A 17,568-nucleotide genomic window follows, 5' to 3' on the forward strand; every position below is an offset into this window, starting at 1 on the left:
TATATATATATATATATATATATATATATATATATATATATATATATATATATATATATATATGAAATATCCAACTACAACGGGTGTGCCTACCCGGGTGTGGTAGCTACCCGGCCCACAAAAATAATCAAATAGTTATGTCTTCACAGTTTTTTTACCGGATACAGCATTGGAAAAACGACGCAGGTTTGTCCTTTTGTGCGCAGATAGCAGCAGGGGCCTGCCTGCACAGCACCAAATGCGGTATACCCTAATGATGTGAGTTTTGGCTAGTTAGTTTTTTGTAGGGATGAAAACGAAAATGATAATCTCCGATTTTTCAAAATCGTTTTTGAGTTTTTTTCCCGATTTTTAGGCCTAAACGAAAGTGGTAGCGGTAACCGAAAAAATGAAAATGAAAACTATAAAAATAATCGAAAACGAAAGCGAAAATGATTTTGTCCTCTTCCGATCGTTTTCGAAGATTCCCGTATTTAACTGGTAATTTACCGTTGATAATTACCGATTCAAAGACCTCTAATTAATAAATTCTAATTTATTTATAGTATAATGTAAAATGCATTACCATCTCCACACACAAGCACATAAGGCAAATATTTGTTTTTGAAACAAACACATCTCTGTAGTTCTCACGCAAGCTGCAAGCACATAACGGAATAAGGCAAATATATTTGTTTTGGAAGGAACTATCTATATGGAAGTATTTCATCTGTATAATGAGAAGGCAATTATCAATCAACTAATCACCCTGTCACTTGCTCCTTGGTCCTTGCTGCACAGGTGCCCCCTAACTCTAGCCACGAATGCAAAACTCTTCACGCGGCCGCCGACGACACTAACTTGTTTGCCTTCTGTCTATTCCGTCCAGACACTAACTTATTAGTTGTGGCTTTATTTATCATTATCATGTGAAATACTTCTCATATTACACGGTTTGACATGTTTATCATTTTTTATGATATCGTTTTCATGGATCCCGATCGTTATCGATGTATTTTTTGATCGACTACTATCGTTTTCGAAATTACCGAAATATCGACGCCGTATTCGTTTTGGATAATATCGTATCAATTTTGTTTTCGAGAAAAAGTTATGAAAATGAAAGTGATTTAGCCTCCTATCGATCGTTTCCGATCGTTTTCATCCCTAGTTTTTTGAATACACCAACTCGGGCTTAATGCGCAGATAACAGCACGAGCTTGCCTTCACTACGCAGTATGCACCCGCTTGGCATGTGGGATCTTGTTTTATAGATAAAATCATAAGAAATATTATAGTGAAAATAAATTGTAAATCAGTTATATGGTTAAATAAATATTAGCAATTGAAGCTTGATTATCCAGAAATTTTAAATCCACGTATTGGCATCCTGTCGAGCACTGTCCGGTCTGAATGGTGCGTGAAGAGTCCATCATACCAAGCAGCTGGTCCCCATGTGCATGTGTTGTGCGGAACGGGAACCTGCAAAAACTTCAGAGGCTCCTGCCATCGTACTATCATGCTGCTTTGAGAAATTGAGCACTGATGGTTTAATTTAGTTTTGAGGACACGCGACCACAATCCACTGCTGATGGTAGCTACCACCCTCCGGTGGGTAGTTACCCTCCGTTTTAGAAAATCCACTCTAATATATATATATATATATATATATATATATATGCTTTCTCCAAATTTCATCTTGACATTATACATCGATCATTATGAATGAGACTATGGGAGTAGTATCTCAATAGAGTCAATTAAAATTAGGTTCAAGATTAGATACATATCATCTTGCAAATTGGGAGAGTGTTAGTGTGTTAAAAGAAGTTGGGAGGACTCAGTATGTCTAAAAGATAGCAAAATCAATTATATCTAGAAAATCTAAAATATTTTATAATTTGGAACAGAGTAAAAAAGAATCACATTCGGCCTGTTTGGTTCATGGTCCGACACCCAACAGGACACTCAAAATTGATGGTCTAGCATATTCTTGAGCCATCGTATTCGTATCGATCCTCCCACCAGACACCGGTTTCATCAACTAAAACCAGGGTAGAGCCTGCCCAATGCCAGCCTACAGCTACAGGTCAACACGTCTAACTATCACCAACGCCTGCGATAAGAAATGTAGTCGGGGCCTAGTTTTTATCATACAACACGAATTCTCATTTGGTTAAATAAACTATAACATAGGATTACCAAAAGTCTCTTTACCTAGCATCATATCAAAACCACGGTCGTCTCAATGTCTCATACACCACACAATAAACCGTTTCTCTACATCATCTGTATTCAGCCGAGGATGCCCTGGGTTTGCCGCCGTTGGACGAGTTGAGGTGCAGAGACACAAATATCACGCCGATCACAACTATCAGGCACCCCACGAGCGTGCTGAAGAAAAGAGCCCCAGGCTGCCTTGTCTGCACGAATCCATATATTCCACCGGACGTTACCAGAATGATGTCAGTGAGACCGTCACCAGAGAAATCCTCCAGAAGCAGCGCGTGAGTGGGGGGCGCTGGGAGCTCGATCATGGCCAATATGCTACCAGATGGAGAGAGCACCACGGCTTCCTGGTCGCCGCCGGCGATGATCACCTCTTTCGGGTCGTAGGCGCGCAGGGAGAAAGCCTTCAAGGTAGGCACCACTATGTTCTCCATCATTCCCGATGGAGATGGGAGGTTGGACCATGTTGCCCCTGATGATACTTGCCATCTCCATACTGCATCGTGGCCAAGCAGCCCAGGGGAGTACGAAGTCACCTACAATCACAAACACATCATCAATGTTTGCAGATACAGGGATCAAGGTTTCATCAACATGAAAGAAACCCGAACAAAACAGTAGTCACAGCAACTTGTAAACAGGAACACTCTGTACAAAAGCTGACCTCTCCCCGGCTTGTCAAAAAGATGATATCACCGTGGCTTCCTCTCCTGTGTTTATGGCCATCGTCTGTCTGGACCAGGATAGGAGTTGCAACCTCTAAACCAGTTGTATCAAATGTCCTTCCAAAACTTCTCGAGAAGTCACCATGATGGAACATATTAAAATGGTTGTAATGGCAGATAGAGACATTAAAAAGTTGCTCCCGCACTGGCACACCAGATGTAGCAACTGCCCAACAGGGTTTCAGCACCTCCATTGATCCACTCACGACAGTCTGCTCTTTAATACCATTTCCACCAACAACCTACAGCAAAAGATCACTATCAGCCATTACTCTACAAATGGATGCCCCAACAGTAAACAAAACATTGTTGCCGCTAGCAAGTGAGAAATAAATGCACAGTGCTCGTCATGCTCAGCACTTCAGCAGAGATCACCTTAAAAGTTACAAGAACTGATAAGTTAAAAGATACTATAACAGCTGTCTCCCTAATGGCACATGCTAATGCTGTCATTTCCAAAATCAAGTTTTGGACGTCAAATTTACAGTAAACAAAATGCTTGATACAGTGATACTTTACTTTTTAACTAAGGAAACCCCTGTACCACTCAAGTTGCATTATATTAGTGCATACACATTACTAAAGATATACAAGATAACAATACAATCCACATCCAAGAAATGCAAATCATTTGAACTCGTTTTATGAAATACTGGGATAAAACAATACAAAAGGAAAACAAAATATAAGGAGAAAACACACCAGTCTTATGAGAGCAGTATTCAATGGAACCAGACATCCCAAATTATTCTCAAACTTACAGACAGAAAATAAGAATTACATCCATATTTGAACTGCCCAGAGCCACCAAAGAAAAAGTCGGTAACAGAAGTATATCTAGTGTAAATACATTCCGAACGCACCTGGACATGATCTAGAACTCCATCTCCATTAATATCTGCATGAAGCCCTCCTTCGGTTAAATGAAGCTGGAAATGAGAATAATTTCAAAAAGACAAACAAGTCAGAGGTGATTACTTATGGTTGCATCGAATTAAAGTAAAATAAAATTACAGGGATATATCCTGTAGACCTTGCATATTGTACGTCCAGAAGCTAGATGGACAGCCTCTATCCCTTCCTTTTCATGTGCAACAATAACATTAGGAACCCACCAAACTTGAGTATGATTAGTGATTGTCGGAACGTACTGCATCCTCTGTGCCTGCAGTAAAAGAAACAAGCTTCATCTCAGTAGAAAGCCTTGAGGTGTCTGACTTCATTCCATGTGACATGTGAGCACTGTAAGACTAAGTAACAACAGAAGGGCAACAAGCAGACAACATGCAGTGTGTGCACACTGCAAGGATGCAAGGCTATCCATGATGCTTCAGGGAGATGACTGCAATCTTTGCTAGAAGACATGGCAAATTCCAAAATGTAACAGCCATGCTTACGCAACATACCTTCCTGGCTTTATTTGAGCCAGCCATATCTGCAGCCTTCCCAAGCGCTCTAGGTATTCTATTGGAAGCATCCTTCCCAGGTGGATTGTGTTCAATGGGCTTGTTCACGCTATTAATAACAGCCTTTCCAGGCGTTTTCTTAACTTGTTTCCTCTTATGCTTCCTAAAATGTGCAAGTTGTAGGGTAGTATCCTCTCTCCTATCCTGAAAAGGACTCATACCTGAGCTCAACAGTTCCAGAGTACGAAAGCTAAATACAAGAAAACAAGAACTATTCTTACCCAATGATGAGGCATGATGCCAAGGATCGATTCTCTAAATTCACGACATTCAAACTGAAAATTAACATGTGACAGGTTAGTTTCCAATTAGCCAAAACGCCACTTTGTGAACTAACTGCTTAGCTTCTACCTGGGTCCAAAAAATAAGCTAAGAACAGCACATTTGGCATGTATATTCTCAAATCAAACCAAAAAATAGGTAGCGAACTTCATTAGGAAATGCTACCTTTCAAGTCCAAACACAACACACTTTTAGTTTACAATAACATGTTGCAACTAAGAAGTGTGCAGATAACTAAGAAAATCAGATTGTGATAGCTATAGCTGCCAAGAATAAAGTGATGGCGACATATATTCCAGACTTCCTGTTGAACATAATGAAGAATTCAGGTACATACAAAATTTGTCAGAAGACGAACCTTGAGAAAATAGTCAAATACTTAAACCAAGCAGCAAAGAGCATGCAGAACATTGACATCAGATTTGCTCAAAGATAAGCACTGTTCCTAGTTATTTGCTATTAAGATTGGAGAACACAGTCTTCACCTGACCAGGTTGATGACTATTGAGGGCATGAACATCAAGTTTGTAATTGTGCTGTGGTAACATCACAGAAGCATCTGATGGCTGTGACTGGATGTTCTGCAATGCCAAAAGAGAAAACATAGAAATAATGAGAGGGGGGGGGGGGGGGGGGGGGAGTAAAGATGAGCATCTTTTACTACAGTGGAGGCAAAAAAAAAAAAGAGAAGTTGAATCCAGTGCACCTCATTCTTCCGGCTCCATCTACGGTCGCCACTACGCCCAGCAAAGGCATAAAGGGCAAAATGGCGCAGGTCTGCAGTGCCAGCCTCAGAGCCCTGCATGCAGCGCCAACAAGGGGTTAGGTGTTGATGAGTTAATCATGCAAGGAGCTTATAGGGTAGAAGACATGAATTAACAGGATGAAAAGCTAAAAGCACAGTAATATATTAACCTGTTTCTCATTGGCACTTCTACGGTGGTCATCCATGTTGTGTTCTGGTATCATAAATTCATCAAAGAGATCTGCTGACTGATAAGTGAATGAATTACTACAAGGGCCAGTTGTTGGCAACATATATGTAATGTAGGCGAACAGATACGGCAGGTGACAGTAGTGCAGACAGGGTAATAATAACATGAACATACATGATGCTGCATCTCCATCCTTCCTCCAACGATTACAAGTCCTGCATCTCCATGCTTGAGAGTGTAATTGGTTATGGAGATTGCGACCTCGCGGTGGTGGGCGGCGTGAGGGAAGTCGTCCTGGAGGTTGTGTTCCCACAGCTTCTTGAGGTTGTGGTCGAAGCACATGACGGACCATCCGGAGGTGACGACGACGAGGACCTGCTTCCTGGCTTCGCCGGCCCTGTAGGAGCGGTCGACGTTGCCGACGGCCATGGCGATGGGTCGCCTCCCAGAGGCGAGGCGGACGTTGTCGGGGAGGAGGGAGATGTCGGCCATGACGCGGGCCTCGTGGAAGGCGGAGTCATCGCTGAGGTGTCGGGCGTGGGGCGGCTGGAGGACCTGGATCTTGGCGTCGTGGGTGGGGAGGAGGACCTCGGGCTTGCCGTCGCCGTTGAGGTCGGCGACGAGCGGCGGGGGCAGGCGGTCGGCCTCGTACTTGATGGGGAAGTCCTCGTCGGTGAGGTGGTACCAGGACTCCCGGAAGGAGAAGTCGCCCTCATGGTGGAGGGAGAAGAAGACGGCGAAGGCGGCGAGGAGCAGGATGCCCAGATCCCGCTTCCGCATCGTCGTCGAGATCAGAATCAGGTCAAGTCGATGGGGATCGGATGAAATGAAGCACCCCTAATCCAAACCAATCCAAACCAATCGAGAGGAGACGAAAACCTCAGTAGAGACCTAATCCCATGAATGAAGGAGGTAGAAGATGCTGGAGCTGCTACTGCTGCTGTCGTCCCTCGGCTCGTCTTCTTGCTCTCGCTCGACAGAGAGAGACGGAGACGACGAGGGCGAGCGAGACCCTGCCCTGCCCTGCCCTGGATATCGAATGGGCTTTAGCGGTCAATCCGGGGCAGGCCATAGTACATAGTAATGGGCTTTCTTGTCACTGTACTCTGTACTGTCAGGACAAGCCTTTTCTTTTTACACACACAGGGAAGGGAAGGGAATGTTCATCATGCCCAAACAAACCTAGACATCCGATGACAATTAATTACTCCCCCTGTCCCTGCAAGGTTCAGTCAAATTTCTTAAAAAAAGCTAAGATTTATAGTACCATTAAATTTATCATAGAATATATTTTTATAGGATACTCATTTTATGTCATAGATATTGATGCTCGTTTCGATAAAGTTAGTCATATTTAAAAAAAATGACTAACACGAATTCCAGAAATTGAAGCTTTCATGACAAAAGGAGTAATCAATGTATGTAGAGATAGATAGAATGAAGGGAACCATGTGCTTATGCCAAGCCAATGCCATACTGGATACTACACCCAGAGAGACTGCTACACTCGGTAAGTTGAATGACACTCAAAACACTGTTCAAGTACATGTACAGAACCTTTATATATTGATAAATAAAGAGAGCGGCAACCTCGGTGCGGTAACACAAAAATACGCCGTGCCATCCTCTTAATTTGCTAAAAAAAAAATACAGACCTCATACTATTTGTTTCTGACTCATGGAATTCAGCTAGGCAAGCAGGTAAAACTGCTCTAGGCTATGTATGTAAGATTCCTCATTAAATAACTGCACAAGTGTGTATATCATGTCACTATACAACTCTAGCCGAACAGATATTTCAAGGGGAAATTGCAGCACTGTTTGAAGTCCCTGGTTAGTTTCACCTTCCCCATCAGCTCCTCCTTGTATTGACGATAATGTTTCCGCTACTTCTTTTGTCTCATGAGGATAAAATTATGGTGTGTGTAAGTGTAACTCATCATCCTATAACCAGCCATCTGTCTCATCATCCTATAACAAACCAACTGTTTTTGACATGAAGCAGGGCCCAAATGTAGCTCTCCAGATGGGATGGCCTCCGCTTCTCTACTGCTGTGACTGGCCACTGGCCAGCTTTGTTATTAGATGTGTCACACTCTGCTCTCAAAGTAATCAAGAATCGAAAGGATCCTTCCATCCTTCATCTTCCCTTACAGCCCTGTTCCACCGCTCTTTGAACTTCTCTAGCTCAGCCGATGATTGCCTTCGTATCTATTAAAGCAGCAGTTAGTACAATGGCAACTTTTAATAGTCCTTTGATCCAGGAAGACAAAAATACAATAGATTATACTCACATGGGTCCTCAAATCCAATGATCTTCGAGGTGTCTGTGTCAACAAGATGTCAGTAGTGGCACATGTAAATTTTATTGCACAATCATGACACTAACGGTACTATCACGCAGGTACATGCCAACTAGGGTAAAAGGAAAACACAAGGAGGCAAAATGGATGCTCTGGCAGGAATCAGTACACTGTCCTTGGTTCCTACTGGACTCCACCAAATTTCTTAAAAATAAAAAAATAATAATATTAAAAAAACAGTTTGTTGTGTGAAGCACCTTGCTGCTAAGCGATGGCCCTCCTAAAGATGGTATCCCTTGATGAACAACATACTCACTGTCAATTACACCAACTTTCTCAGTTCGATCACCCTGAAATATCATGTGACTGTGTCAATCACCCTGAAATATCATGTCCACGCTCCATCTTGTTTAACAAAGGACATGGTAGCTGAAATAGCATGCCTAAATAGTCAATAGACATCCTATTAAATATCTTTAAGATTGTTAACATATCTCGAGTACCTGAGCACAATAGCCAAGCTTCATGTCAAGGCCCCATCCATGAATCAGATCGTTCTGCAACACAAGAGATTAAACAAGTGTATCGATTATTAAGATTCATGACCTTCCCCTCACACCTAATAAAATCAGACAATGACAAGAGGAATAGAGGAATAGTATTTGCACCTGAATCAGATGCCATACACATTTCCAAGCAGCACGAGAAAAAACTGGTGCCATGCCCTCTACCCACCTATTCAAGAATGCAAATCAAACCTCTTTAAATGTTTGAAAGAGTGTGGTGGAATAGTTCATAAGATAATAATGGGTCAACAATAAGTCAGCTGCACGATGTGATTTTGGTTCATATAAATCAAATGTCCAAAACAATGTCATCTTTTGGGACTAACATAAATAGGAATATACTATCTCAATGTGAAGCAATAATTTTTAGAGTATCTTCCAAATAAAACAAATGCATAAGGATAAAGGTTTGATCCATACCCTGTACAAGGAGGTCCTTTGCTCTCATCAGAACAATTCATACTAGGCCGATTGTCATATATTCTCCTACATAAAAGTGAAAAGGTGCCTCTTAGAGAAAAGAAAGATTTTTAAAAAGAAACAGAAAGTTTTTTTAAAAAAAAATAGAAAGACAGAAGCACCTGTGAACTTTTGTCATCTTATTGCGGATTGTGATCCGATGGTGGATATCGGTTGATAGATCAGGGTCCAGAGCAGGTTGTGTTATTTCCAAGCCTTCTGAAACCATTATATCAAGATATCTAGGACCAAACAACACGAGAGATGAGGAAGCGTCTTTGAACAGAAAAGACAAAATTAAAACCCACTAAACAGTAACATAAAAAAGGGCTCAAACTGAGTAAGCTCATCTCCATTCAAATAAATAGTATCCGACTAATGCTTGATAACTACCAGGCCATAGCAAAAAAGAGTATTAGAATCAATTAATAGATCTGCTCTGGAAATGGCTGACGACAATATGGTAAGTTTGGGTTCCACTGTGGGCACTGAGTAATGTGGCTGACTAGAGGAAAACGATTATGACCATCATGTATACCTTCTTGGGTTGAAGCTCTCCACTCCAAGGTCTTCATCCCATAGAAAGATGAAATCATAGATAGCCATGACATCAGGATGCAAAAAACGCTTAGCAAACCACCTGCAGAAGGAATATTTGTTTATTGTTCTGAGATGTGGCAGAATATGATGGAAGACAAACAGCTGCACATAAGAACTATCAAAGATGCAGCTACCATATACTCTAACAGATCAATGTGCTTTAAGTTTACCATTTTGTTTGGTTGTGAGCAAGGATGTGTATGGCCTTATCACTCCACTCAAGATGACGCCATCCATCTACATTTCCATCATAATGGAAGAGCATGACTGCATAGTTTTCCTTCAGAAACTAAAGAAAGCAAACGGTAACAGATTGTATCAAGCGAAGCTCTCTTCTCTTTTACTGAACAACACAGACAGCTAAGGGCAAGGGAAAGGATAACCTGAGGGAAGCACAGACCTTACGAGCCATAGTGTCAACGTTTTTTATTTGGGAGATGCCGACTGCCATGGCGAGGAGAGCACTGTGGTCACCATTTTTATTCTGCGTGTCAAGGGGAGTATCGAAGCAAATGAAGTAGCTGAATTTGTTTTGGAGGAGACAGTAACTTGATAGGCAGAGAACAGATAACAAGATGTGACAACAACTAATAGTCCAACGAGTAACTGGCACATTATATTATATATAGCACCTACAAGGATGGAGAGGATCTTTAGTTGAGAATGGTTTGGACAGCATCAAGTAGGTAATGAGGATAGCGGTGACTTAACCACCAGCTTCAGCTTCTACCGGTGCCCTATCGCCTTCCATTGTTTATTTGCGATCGATTGACTAGACCATTAACGTTGCCAATTCAGTTATGCACGTGTAAATAAAGGGGGTACAACAATCAAATCAGCAGCAAAGAAGTGGCCTAATAACTAAGGGCAGGGGTAAGTAAAAATGGGGATTCCTGGCATGAACAGTTTGTGCTGTGAAAGCCATAATAACACATATACGTACATCGCAGAAAAGAAGCAGCTTTGCAAGTAGCAATAATTCATGGCGAGCGAGCGGAGCATGAACTGGTAGCAGCAGTGGCAAGAGGCTGGCAGTGAGTGAGCAACCAGAACCGCAGTCGTACCTTGTGGGTGGAAGCAGCGTCGTCCTCCCAGAGCGGGCGGAGGGACATGTCGGAGTGGCGCTGGACAATCCCGCGCGGCAAGGAGTCAGCGCCGGTGGCTGCCTTCCTGGTCCTGGCGGTCCCCCAGCGAATGCGATTGCGACTGGGGATCGCGTTATTCTCTTGCGTGGCAGAGGCAAAGCCGGCCTTGCCGAGATCCACCTGAGATAACAAGATAGAGCACCATGTGTATCCCAGGTTGAGAGCAGCAGCGGCCGCGGCCGCGGCCGGGTGAAGAAGAAAATAAGGGAGCGAGGGAGAAGAGAGCTAAAAATGGAAAGACGGGTGGGGACGGAGGAGTGAGGGAGGGCGACCTTGAGGTGCTGGTACTGGATCTGGAGGCAGGCGAGGAGGACGAGCGCGACGACCGCCGCCACGACGCCCCAGCGGCGCGGCGGCGGCGGCGGCTGGTGCTTCATGTCGCCAAGGCCGGGGCCGGCGCGGCGGCGGCAGCGGAGACTGGAGAGAGCTTCAAGGGTGGGAAGGTCTGGGCTTGAAGGCTCTGGATGGAGGGTTCTAGTTCGTTCTTTCTAGAAGAAAGGAGGAGGAAGGTGGCGCTCCGGCTCCGCTCAGGGTCAGGGGGACTGGCTGACTGCGGACGAGGAGGAAGAAGAAGAAGAAGAAGAAGAAGGTGAAGGGAGCACATCAACCTTTTTCTTTTTCTTCCCTGTCCGCCAAATTTGCGCTTTCGGTGCGGTCGCCAGTCGGTCTGTGAAAAATAACCAACCAAAACAAATTAGGCTACTATTTTGATAGAGATCTACAATCCTACCTTTCAACTCACTGTTCTCTTTTTTTTTTAAATTTAAAAAAAAATAGCAATTGTAGATAATATGAGTGAGGAACTCATCGTCCACACGACCACACCCCATTCAGCCGGAGATCTTCCTCTACATGCGTTGTAGATAAATAATACGAGTGAGGAACTCATCGTCCACACCCCATTCAGCCGGAGATCTTCCTCTACATGCGTACGCTTAGACTCGGACGGACGCATTGCGTTGGGACTGGTAGGAGCACGTGTATATTGCAATACTGGCCTACTGGGAGCGCACGAGCTTCTTTCTTTCACTTTCTCTTGTCTGCTTTCATTTAGATTGGTCTATTAGTATTTTTTCTTTCTCTTATCTACTTTTATTTAGCCTAACTCATTCTACGAGCTTTTTTTCTCTTTCGGAACAATGGAGTTGTGGGTGTAAAAAAGGATAGTTTCACATCTATATAAAATATAAAAGTATTATTTTCAGAATTCATATATTTTATTATTATTTTAAAATATTTTATACAACAATTCAACTTGTACAAAAAAATAAAAATTTGTATTGGTAGGTTTAAAATTTTCCAATATCACATTATAAACTTTGCACATTCAAAACTTTACACTCAGAATTTATAAACTTTTTACCTATCACATTATAAACAATTTAAAACTCTATACTTAGGCCTTGTTTAGTTTCAAAAAAATTTTAGAAAATCGATACTGTAGCACTTTCGTTTGTATTTGACAAATATTATCCAATCATGAACTAAACTTAAAAGATTCATCTTGTCAGTTCCGACCAAACTGTGCAATTAGTTTTTATTTTCGTCTATATTTAATACTCCATGCATACGTCTAAAGATTTGATGTGACGGGGAATCTGAAAAATTTTATATTGCTAACTTTAAACTGTCACATTATAAACAAGGCCTTAGAATTTATAAACTTTGGACCATGACATTATAAATATTGTATTGCTAACTTTAAACTGTCACATTATAAACATTATACTTCTAGGTTAAAAAACTTTACAGTCAAAATTTATAAATTTTGAACTATCACATTACTAATAGTTTAAAACTTTTTAACTATCACATTATAGTCAAAATTTATAAACTTTGAACTACGTGTCTAGCTTCCACGGTGGCGCTGCCACGTCGCTTTCCAATACACCCAAAGTTCAAGGACCCTGCATTTTACTCTTAATAAACTCGTACTCTAACGCGACAATGCTCTTTGAGCGCTGTCTCTTGACCAAAAATGCAAAGAGCTTTTTAGTAATTCACCTCTTTAATTGGGAACGCCGGGCTGCCTAAGGAGCTAGGCCACGTCTCCCAAAATTTCCTTGGCCGTTTGATTCCGCGATAAACGCTCTAGAATCAGGCCCCCAGATACATACAATGCACGGTAAAAAAATATCTTGCCCGACCTCAGAACCCCGACCTCAGAACGCGTCTTCTTCGTCGGTCTCCATGGGTCCCTCCGCTCCTCTCGCCGCCACCTCGGAGCGCCGCGTCGTGCCTCCCCACCCTCCCCTTCCTTTCCCTCTTCCTCTCCCTCTCCTTCTCTCACGACGCGACGGCTCACTGGGCAGGCTCGAGTGTGGCCGGCTTTCGACGAGACGATGCGATGGCCACCGGCATGGGCGGCGCGACGCGCAGGCGCGGGCTCCCCCGCAGCGGTGCGTCGACGTGGACGGCCGGCAAATGCCGCGGCAGCATCGCCGACCTAGGGTTTCGTCCTCAGGTCATCCCTCATCCTCCCCTCTCTCCTGCGGCTCAAAAGCCTAGCCACCAGGTACGGATGACTATGGCTACTTCTCCTTCCCTATTTGTGCTTGAACTTTATTGTTTAATTTTCTACAGTCAAAGATTTAAAATTTCCTTGGCCGTTTGATTCCGCGATAAACGCTCTAGAATCAGGCCCCCGGATACATACAATGCACGGTAAAAAAATATCTTGCCCGACCTCAGAACCCCGACCTCAGAACGTGTCTTCTTCGTCGGTCTCCATGGGTCCCTCCGCTCCTCTCGCCGCCACCTCGGAGCGCCGCGTCGTGCCTCCCCACCCTCCCCTTCCTTTCCCTCTTCCTCTCCCTCTCCTTCTCTCACGACGCGACGGCTCACTGGGCAGGCTCGAGTGTGGCCGGCTTTCGACGAGACGATGCGATGGCCACCGGCATGGGCGGCGCGACGCGCAGGCGCGGGCTCCCCCGCAGCGGTGCGTCGACGTGGACGGCCGGCAAATGCCGCGGCAGCATCGCCGACCTAGGGTTTCGTCCTCAGGTCATCCCTCATCCTCCCCTCTCTCCTGCGGCTCAAAAGCCTAGCCACCAGGTACGGATGACTATGGCTACTTCTCCTTCCCTATTTGTGCTTGAACTTTATTGTTTAATTTTCTACAGTCAAAGATTTATTCCTTCTAATTTGTAATCTTGTACGCGTGCAGTTGCAGTAGATTTGCCTACTGATTTTCAGATATTTTTTGTATAGTTTATTATCTTGTTTACTCCCATATAAATCTAAACCTTGATTCTAAATGTTTCATGATAAGAAATCAATTGAACTTTAGTGTTTAGTTAGATCTATCTCTTTAGATTTGTTACCTGGTGAACGTGCATTTGTGGTAGATTTGTCTGATGATTATGATTTCCTTTTTGTCTCCAAAGATTATTGCCTTGTTTATTTTGCCCTATAAATTTGAACCTTGTTTTCTGAATGTTTCATGCTAAGCAAACAACGCCGTCGACGCTCGCAAGGCCAGCTGGATCAGCAGCTCAGGGAAAAAACACATGATCAACTCCTCCGTGTTGACCACGTAGCAAACCTGGAAGCTCAGTCTGAAGCTACGCCAGAACGCTTGCGCTTACTCACTATCTTTAGATTTTTTTTTTGTCGAGATTAACTAATGAGTCTCTAACATGAGATTAACTAATTGTTCCGATATTTTTTTCTGCCCAGAGTACCTTACGTTAGTGACTCATTGTCTACTCAGTTTTCTTGCAGTAAGGTATTGTGATGTCCCCCTTTCTTTTTTTTCTCTTTGGTCACTTTGTCTATTTGCTTGTTTTTTCCTTTCGATCTTCATCTCAGCTTTTGTTTTGCCTGGAACTGTTGATCAATGATAAAGTTGCCTTGATTTGGCTTATACTCTACCACATCGGATGTTTGTGATATTGCCTAGCATAAGTTTAAGATACCTCCCAATTGACTTTCGCTCCTGTTCCTCAATTAAACTATGCTAAATAGACCTACATTGTTAATCATGGTATATGTAGTGGGCTTAATTATTTATCATCCCAGTTTACTCTTCAGGAGCACTTACCTGCAGTTGGCTTGTAGCCTATAATGGAATGGAGGCATGGATTAGTCCTTTGACCGTATTAATTGTTCTTATGAGCTCCTATAGGTTTCTTAGTTAACTTGACCAGCCATCTAGAGGTCTCATGGTTGTTCTCCAATAAATATTGGTGGTCGTATGCTAGCATGGTTAATATTGGTAGTTTTTTCCAGGAAACACTTCAGATCTCTAGGTTCCAGCTGATTTTATTGCAATACTTCATATAGTTTCAATGCCCTCCTCTATTCCTTTTATTTTCTTGTCCATCCATCTAAGGTCTGACAGACCTGCAGATGCCATCATGCAGTCGAGACTGTTTAGATTAATGGGCTGCTTGGAAATACTGAAGCAAATGCTGGTGATCCTCAGGTTGGTATGTGTCTCTGTATAACTCCTTTATTTGCTTGAAATAGTTCATTAGACCTTACATGGATGGGCAAGAAAATAAAGAAAACAGAGGAGGTCATAAAACAATAATTACCTAGCGCTGAGTCATTACTCCATAGACTAATTAAACTTTGGTGCATGAAAACTATATGAAGTAGCAACCATAAATTGAACTGGAATTACCTGCGAAGAAAACAACCTATATCTTGCCTAGCAATCCATTTTTGTGAGCTAAAGTATGTAATTCCTACAAATTACATTTAACAGCTGCACATGAACAACTACAAATCTGCAATGGATTCAGTGAAGCACAAGAGCTAAATATATGCATACTGCTGTTAGCTTAGTTTTTTTTTTGTAGACTATGATCCATATCTTTGTATAGTGATGGAACTACTATATGAATATGACTCAATATTATTTTCTCTGTCACACAAGATTAATTAACCAATGTTTTCTGTAATGCAGTCCATTGACTTATGTGCCCATTAAAATTTTCACCATGCTCATTCCGTGGATTCCAAAATAAACAACATGTCTATTCAATTTTATTTATTATTTTGGTACCTTACATATTTTAAAGTACCAAATAAGATAGATATTTTCTTTTGTCTTAAGTTTACCTTAATGTACTTCCACAGTTTACAAGCATAATTGGTTTCTACAAGCCCTAGGCTCATTTTGATGACTTCGACACCTTATTGACCATTCTCTATTCCACGGGTTACTCAACAGGCTACTATGAAAATTCAGGTAAAACAGTTATTACAGAATTCATTTCAATTTCCTAATGTGATATTTTTTGGAGTGCTTCTTACCCTAGCAGGTAACACCCTCTCTGGTAATAACTAAATTAACTTTTGTGTCCTATATTGATTCATGTGTTCTTTTTTAAGCCACCTAAGACTTGCAAATATAAATTGATTCTTGTGCTTGGCTCTGCTAGCCAACAGACCAAGATGATCTCCTTATTAGTTATTTACTTTATTTTTGCAATTGTGGATGCCTTTTGCAGTTCTGTTCATGGATATGAATAGGGCATTGTATGTCCATTCATTCATCTTGGGTTAACATATCTAATTTAATCACACTACATATGTGCATCACATTCTAAAGGAAAAACTTATTGTCGCCAAAAAACATTTACATTACTGTCAGAGTAGATTAATTTATTTGGTCCTACAATACTTAATCAAATGCTCTCATGTTTCCCTGTTTTGTGTTTCTCTGGTTTTGTTTTCCTACATGATCTCTCTGTAAAAGAACTGATAGCAAACTCATAGACAGGCTCCATGTACATGTTCATGTAGCTTTATCTGTATTTTTGTTAAGCTTGAACTATGTGCCATTTGCGTCATAGTTTGTATTTAAGTTACTTGGTGAGCCCTTTTCTCATGCCTGTAACTGAAGTTGCATCTGTTTGTATTTGGAGGATTGTTCCTTCTGAAAGGGTTGCAATGTTTATGAAATTATTCTGGTTTCCTATAATGCAGCTCAGTATTTCTACCATAATTTGATCAGCTCTAAATTGCTCCCATATTTTCCTTTCAGAGTACTTTGTGTTCAGCCTGCTGAATGGTGTTACTTTTAGCAGGTGCCTATCTGATTTTGGTCGTCTTTCTATTTTTGTGTTATTTGACTTATCAACAGTTTTGTCCACCAGAAAGCTAAAAGGTAAGCAGCAACAATGACTAGGCACAAGACCGATGGATCCAGAAAATACGTAAAAAAAACTCACACCCATATTACCAAAGTCTTTTGGTTGCTAGATAAACAAAAAATACATGTATACATACATATAACTTACACAAAATGTGTAGTTTTAGAGTAGACAATATATCAAACATTCAAGTTTATCATTTTAGTGCTCCACTTCATGTACACATATTATTTGTGAGCTATATTAGTAAATCATTTTCAATCTAATTTGGAATAATATTGTACACAACCTCAGATATTTTTAACTCCTAATAATATTGTTTTGTAATACCTCATAAATGTGCCTTGTCAACAATACTCCTAAATCTTTCGTTGATTTATATGTTACAAAATCCCTTGAACAATTTCTTCTTTGCTATCGCAGGGTGCACCACCATCTTAAACGTGGGTCATCTTCTTTTGTAGAATGACAAGGGTCAGGCCTCAAGAATTTCGTAGCTTTCAATTGGTAGCGCCTATTCATAAACTAATGTTTATAAAATATTGCCTCTGTTATTTCCTCAAGTAGAATTGCTAGAACTTTAGGCATCAACCTGCTTCATACTAACCTTACATAACAACTTTATCAGACACATGACGATGTTTCTCTTTTCCTGTTAAACTCTCCAATCTTAATACAGTGGCACCTCCTATTGTCATTTATAGTGTACCAAAACTTTATTACAAACTTTATTATTCTGTATATATTCAACAGCTTCCAATACTTTCTATTCGCT

At 41.7% G+C, this 17,568-nt stretch overlaps 2 protein-coding genes and 1 long non-coding RNA gene across 9 annotated transcripts; 1 reads left to right on the forward strand and 2 right to left on the reverse strand.

The window, feature by feature from the left end:
* On the reverse strand, window positions 2,084–6,665 carry LOC110430941. The gene is made up of 10 exons (XM_021449188.1): window positions 5,791–6,665; window positions 5,597–5,674; window positions 5,388–5,480; window positions 5,167–5,262; window positions 4,621–4,674; window positions 4,340–4,543; window positions 3,967–4,098; window positions 3,797–3,862; window positions 2,873–3,175; window positions 2,084–2,744 (listed from the first exon to the last, which is right to left on the reverse strand). Exons 1-10 carry the CDS (start codon window positions 6,394–6,396, stop codon window positions 2,265–2,267), a joined length of 2,112 nt encoding a protein of 703 aa, XP_021304863.1. The 5' UTR covers window positions 6,397–6,665; the 3' UTR covers window positions 2,084–2,264.
* On the reverse strand, window positions 7,119–11,486 carry LOC8069246. Of its 2 annotated transcripts, XM_002439035.2 has the most exons (12): window positions 10,962–11,443; window positions 10,609–10,809; window positions 9,945–10,028; window positions 9,715–9,833; window positions 9,483–9,584; window positions 9,067–9,186; window positions 8,906–8,971; window positions 8,588–8,654; window positions 8,423–8,476; window positions 8,177–8,269; window positions 7,911–7,943; window positions 7,119–7,827 (listed from the first exon to the last, which is right to left on the reverse strand). In XM_002439035.2, the coding sequence occupies exons 1-12, from the start codon at window positions 11,064–11,066 to the stop codon at window positions 7,729–7,731; spliced, it is 1,143 nt and encodes a 380-aa protein (XP_002439080.1). In that variant the 5' UTR covers window positions 11,067–11,443; the 3' UTR covers window positions 7,119–7,728. The 2 variants fall into 2 exon arrangements, with proteins under 2 accessions (XP_002439080.1, XP_021304864.1); XM_021449189.1 differs by lacking the exons at window positions 7,119–7,827; window positions 7,911–7,943 and having other exon boundaries at window positions 8,212–8,348; window positions 10,962–11,486.
* Window positions 13,406–17,524, forward strand: LOC110431025. 6 transcript variants are annotated; one of them, XR_002448489.1, is made up of 5 exons: window positions 13,406–14,411; window positions 15,040–15,115; window positions 15,775–15,886; window positions 16,685–16,807; window positions 17,217–17,524. It is a non-coding gene; the product is annotated as an uncharacterized LOC110431025 (long non-coding RNA). The 6 variants fall into 6 exon arrangements; XR_002448491.1 differs by having other exon boundaries at window positions 13,406–13,743; window positions 14,140–15,115; XR_002448490.1 differs by having other exon boundaries at window positions 13,406–15,119.

The sequence above is a fragment of the Sorghum bicolor genome, chromosome 10 (assembly GCF_000003195.3).
Source record: "Sorghum bicolor cultivar BTx623 chromosome 10, Sorghum_bicolor_NCBIv3, whole genome shotgun sequence".
In the NCBI taxonomy this organism is placed as follows: domain Eukaryota; kingdom Viridiplantae; phylum Streptophyta; class Magnoliopsida; order Poales; family Poaceae; genus Sorghum; species Sorghum bicolor.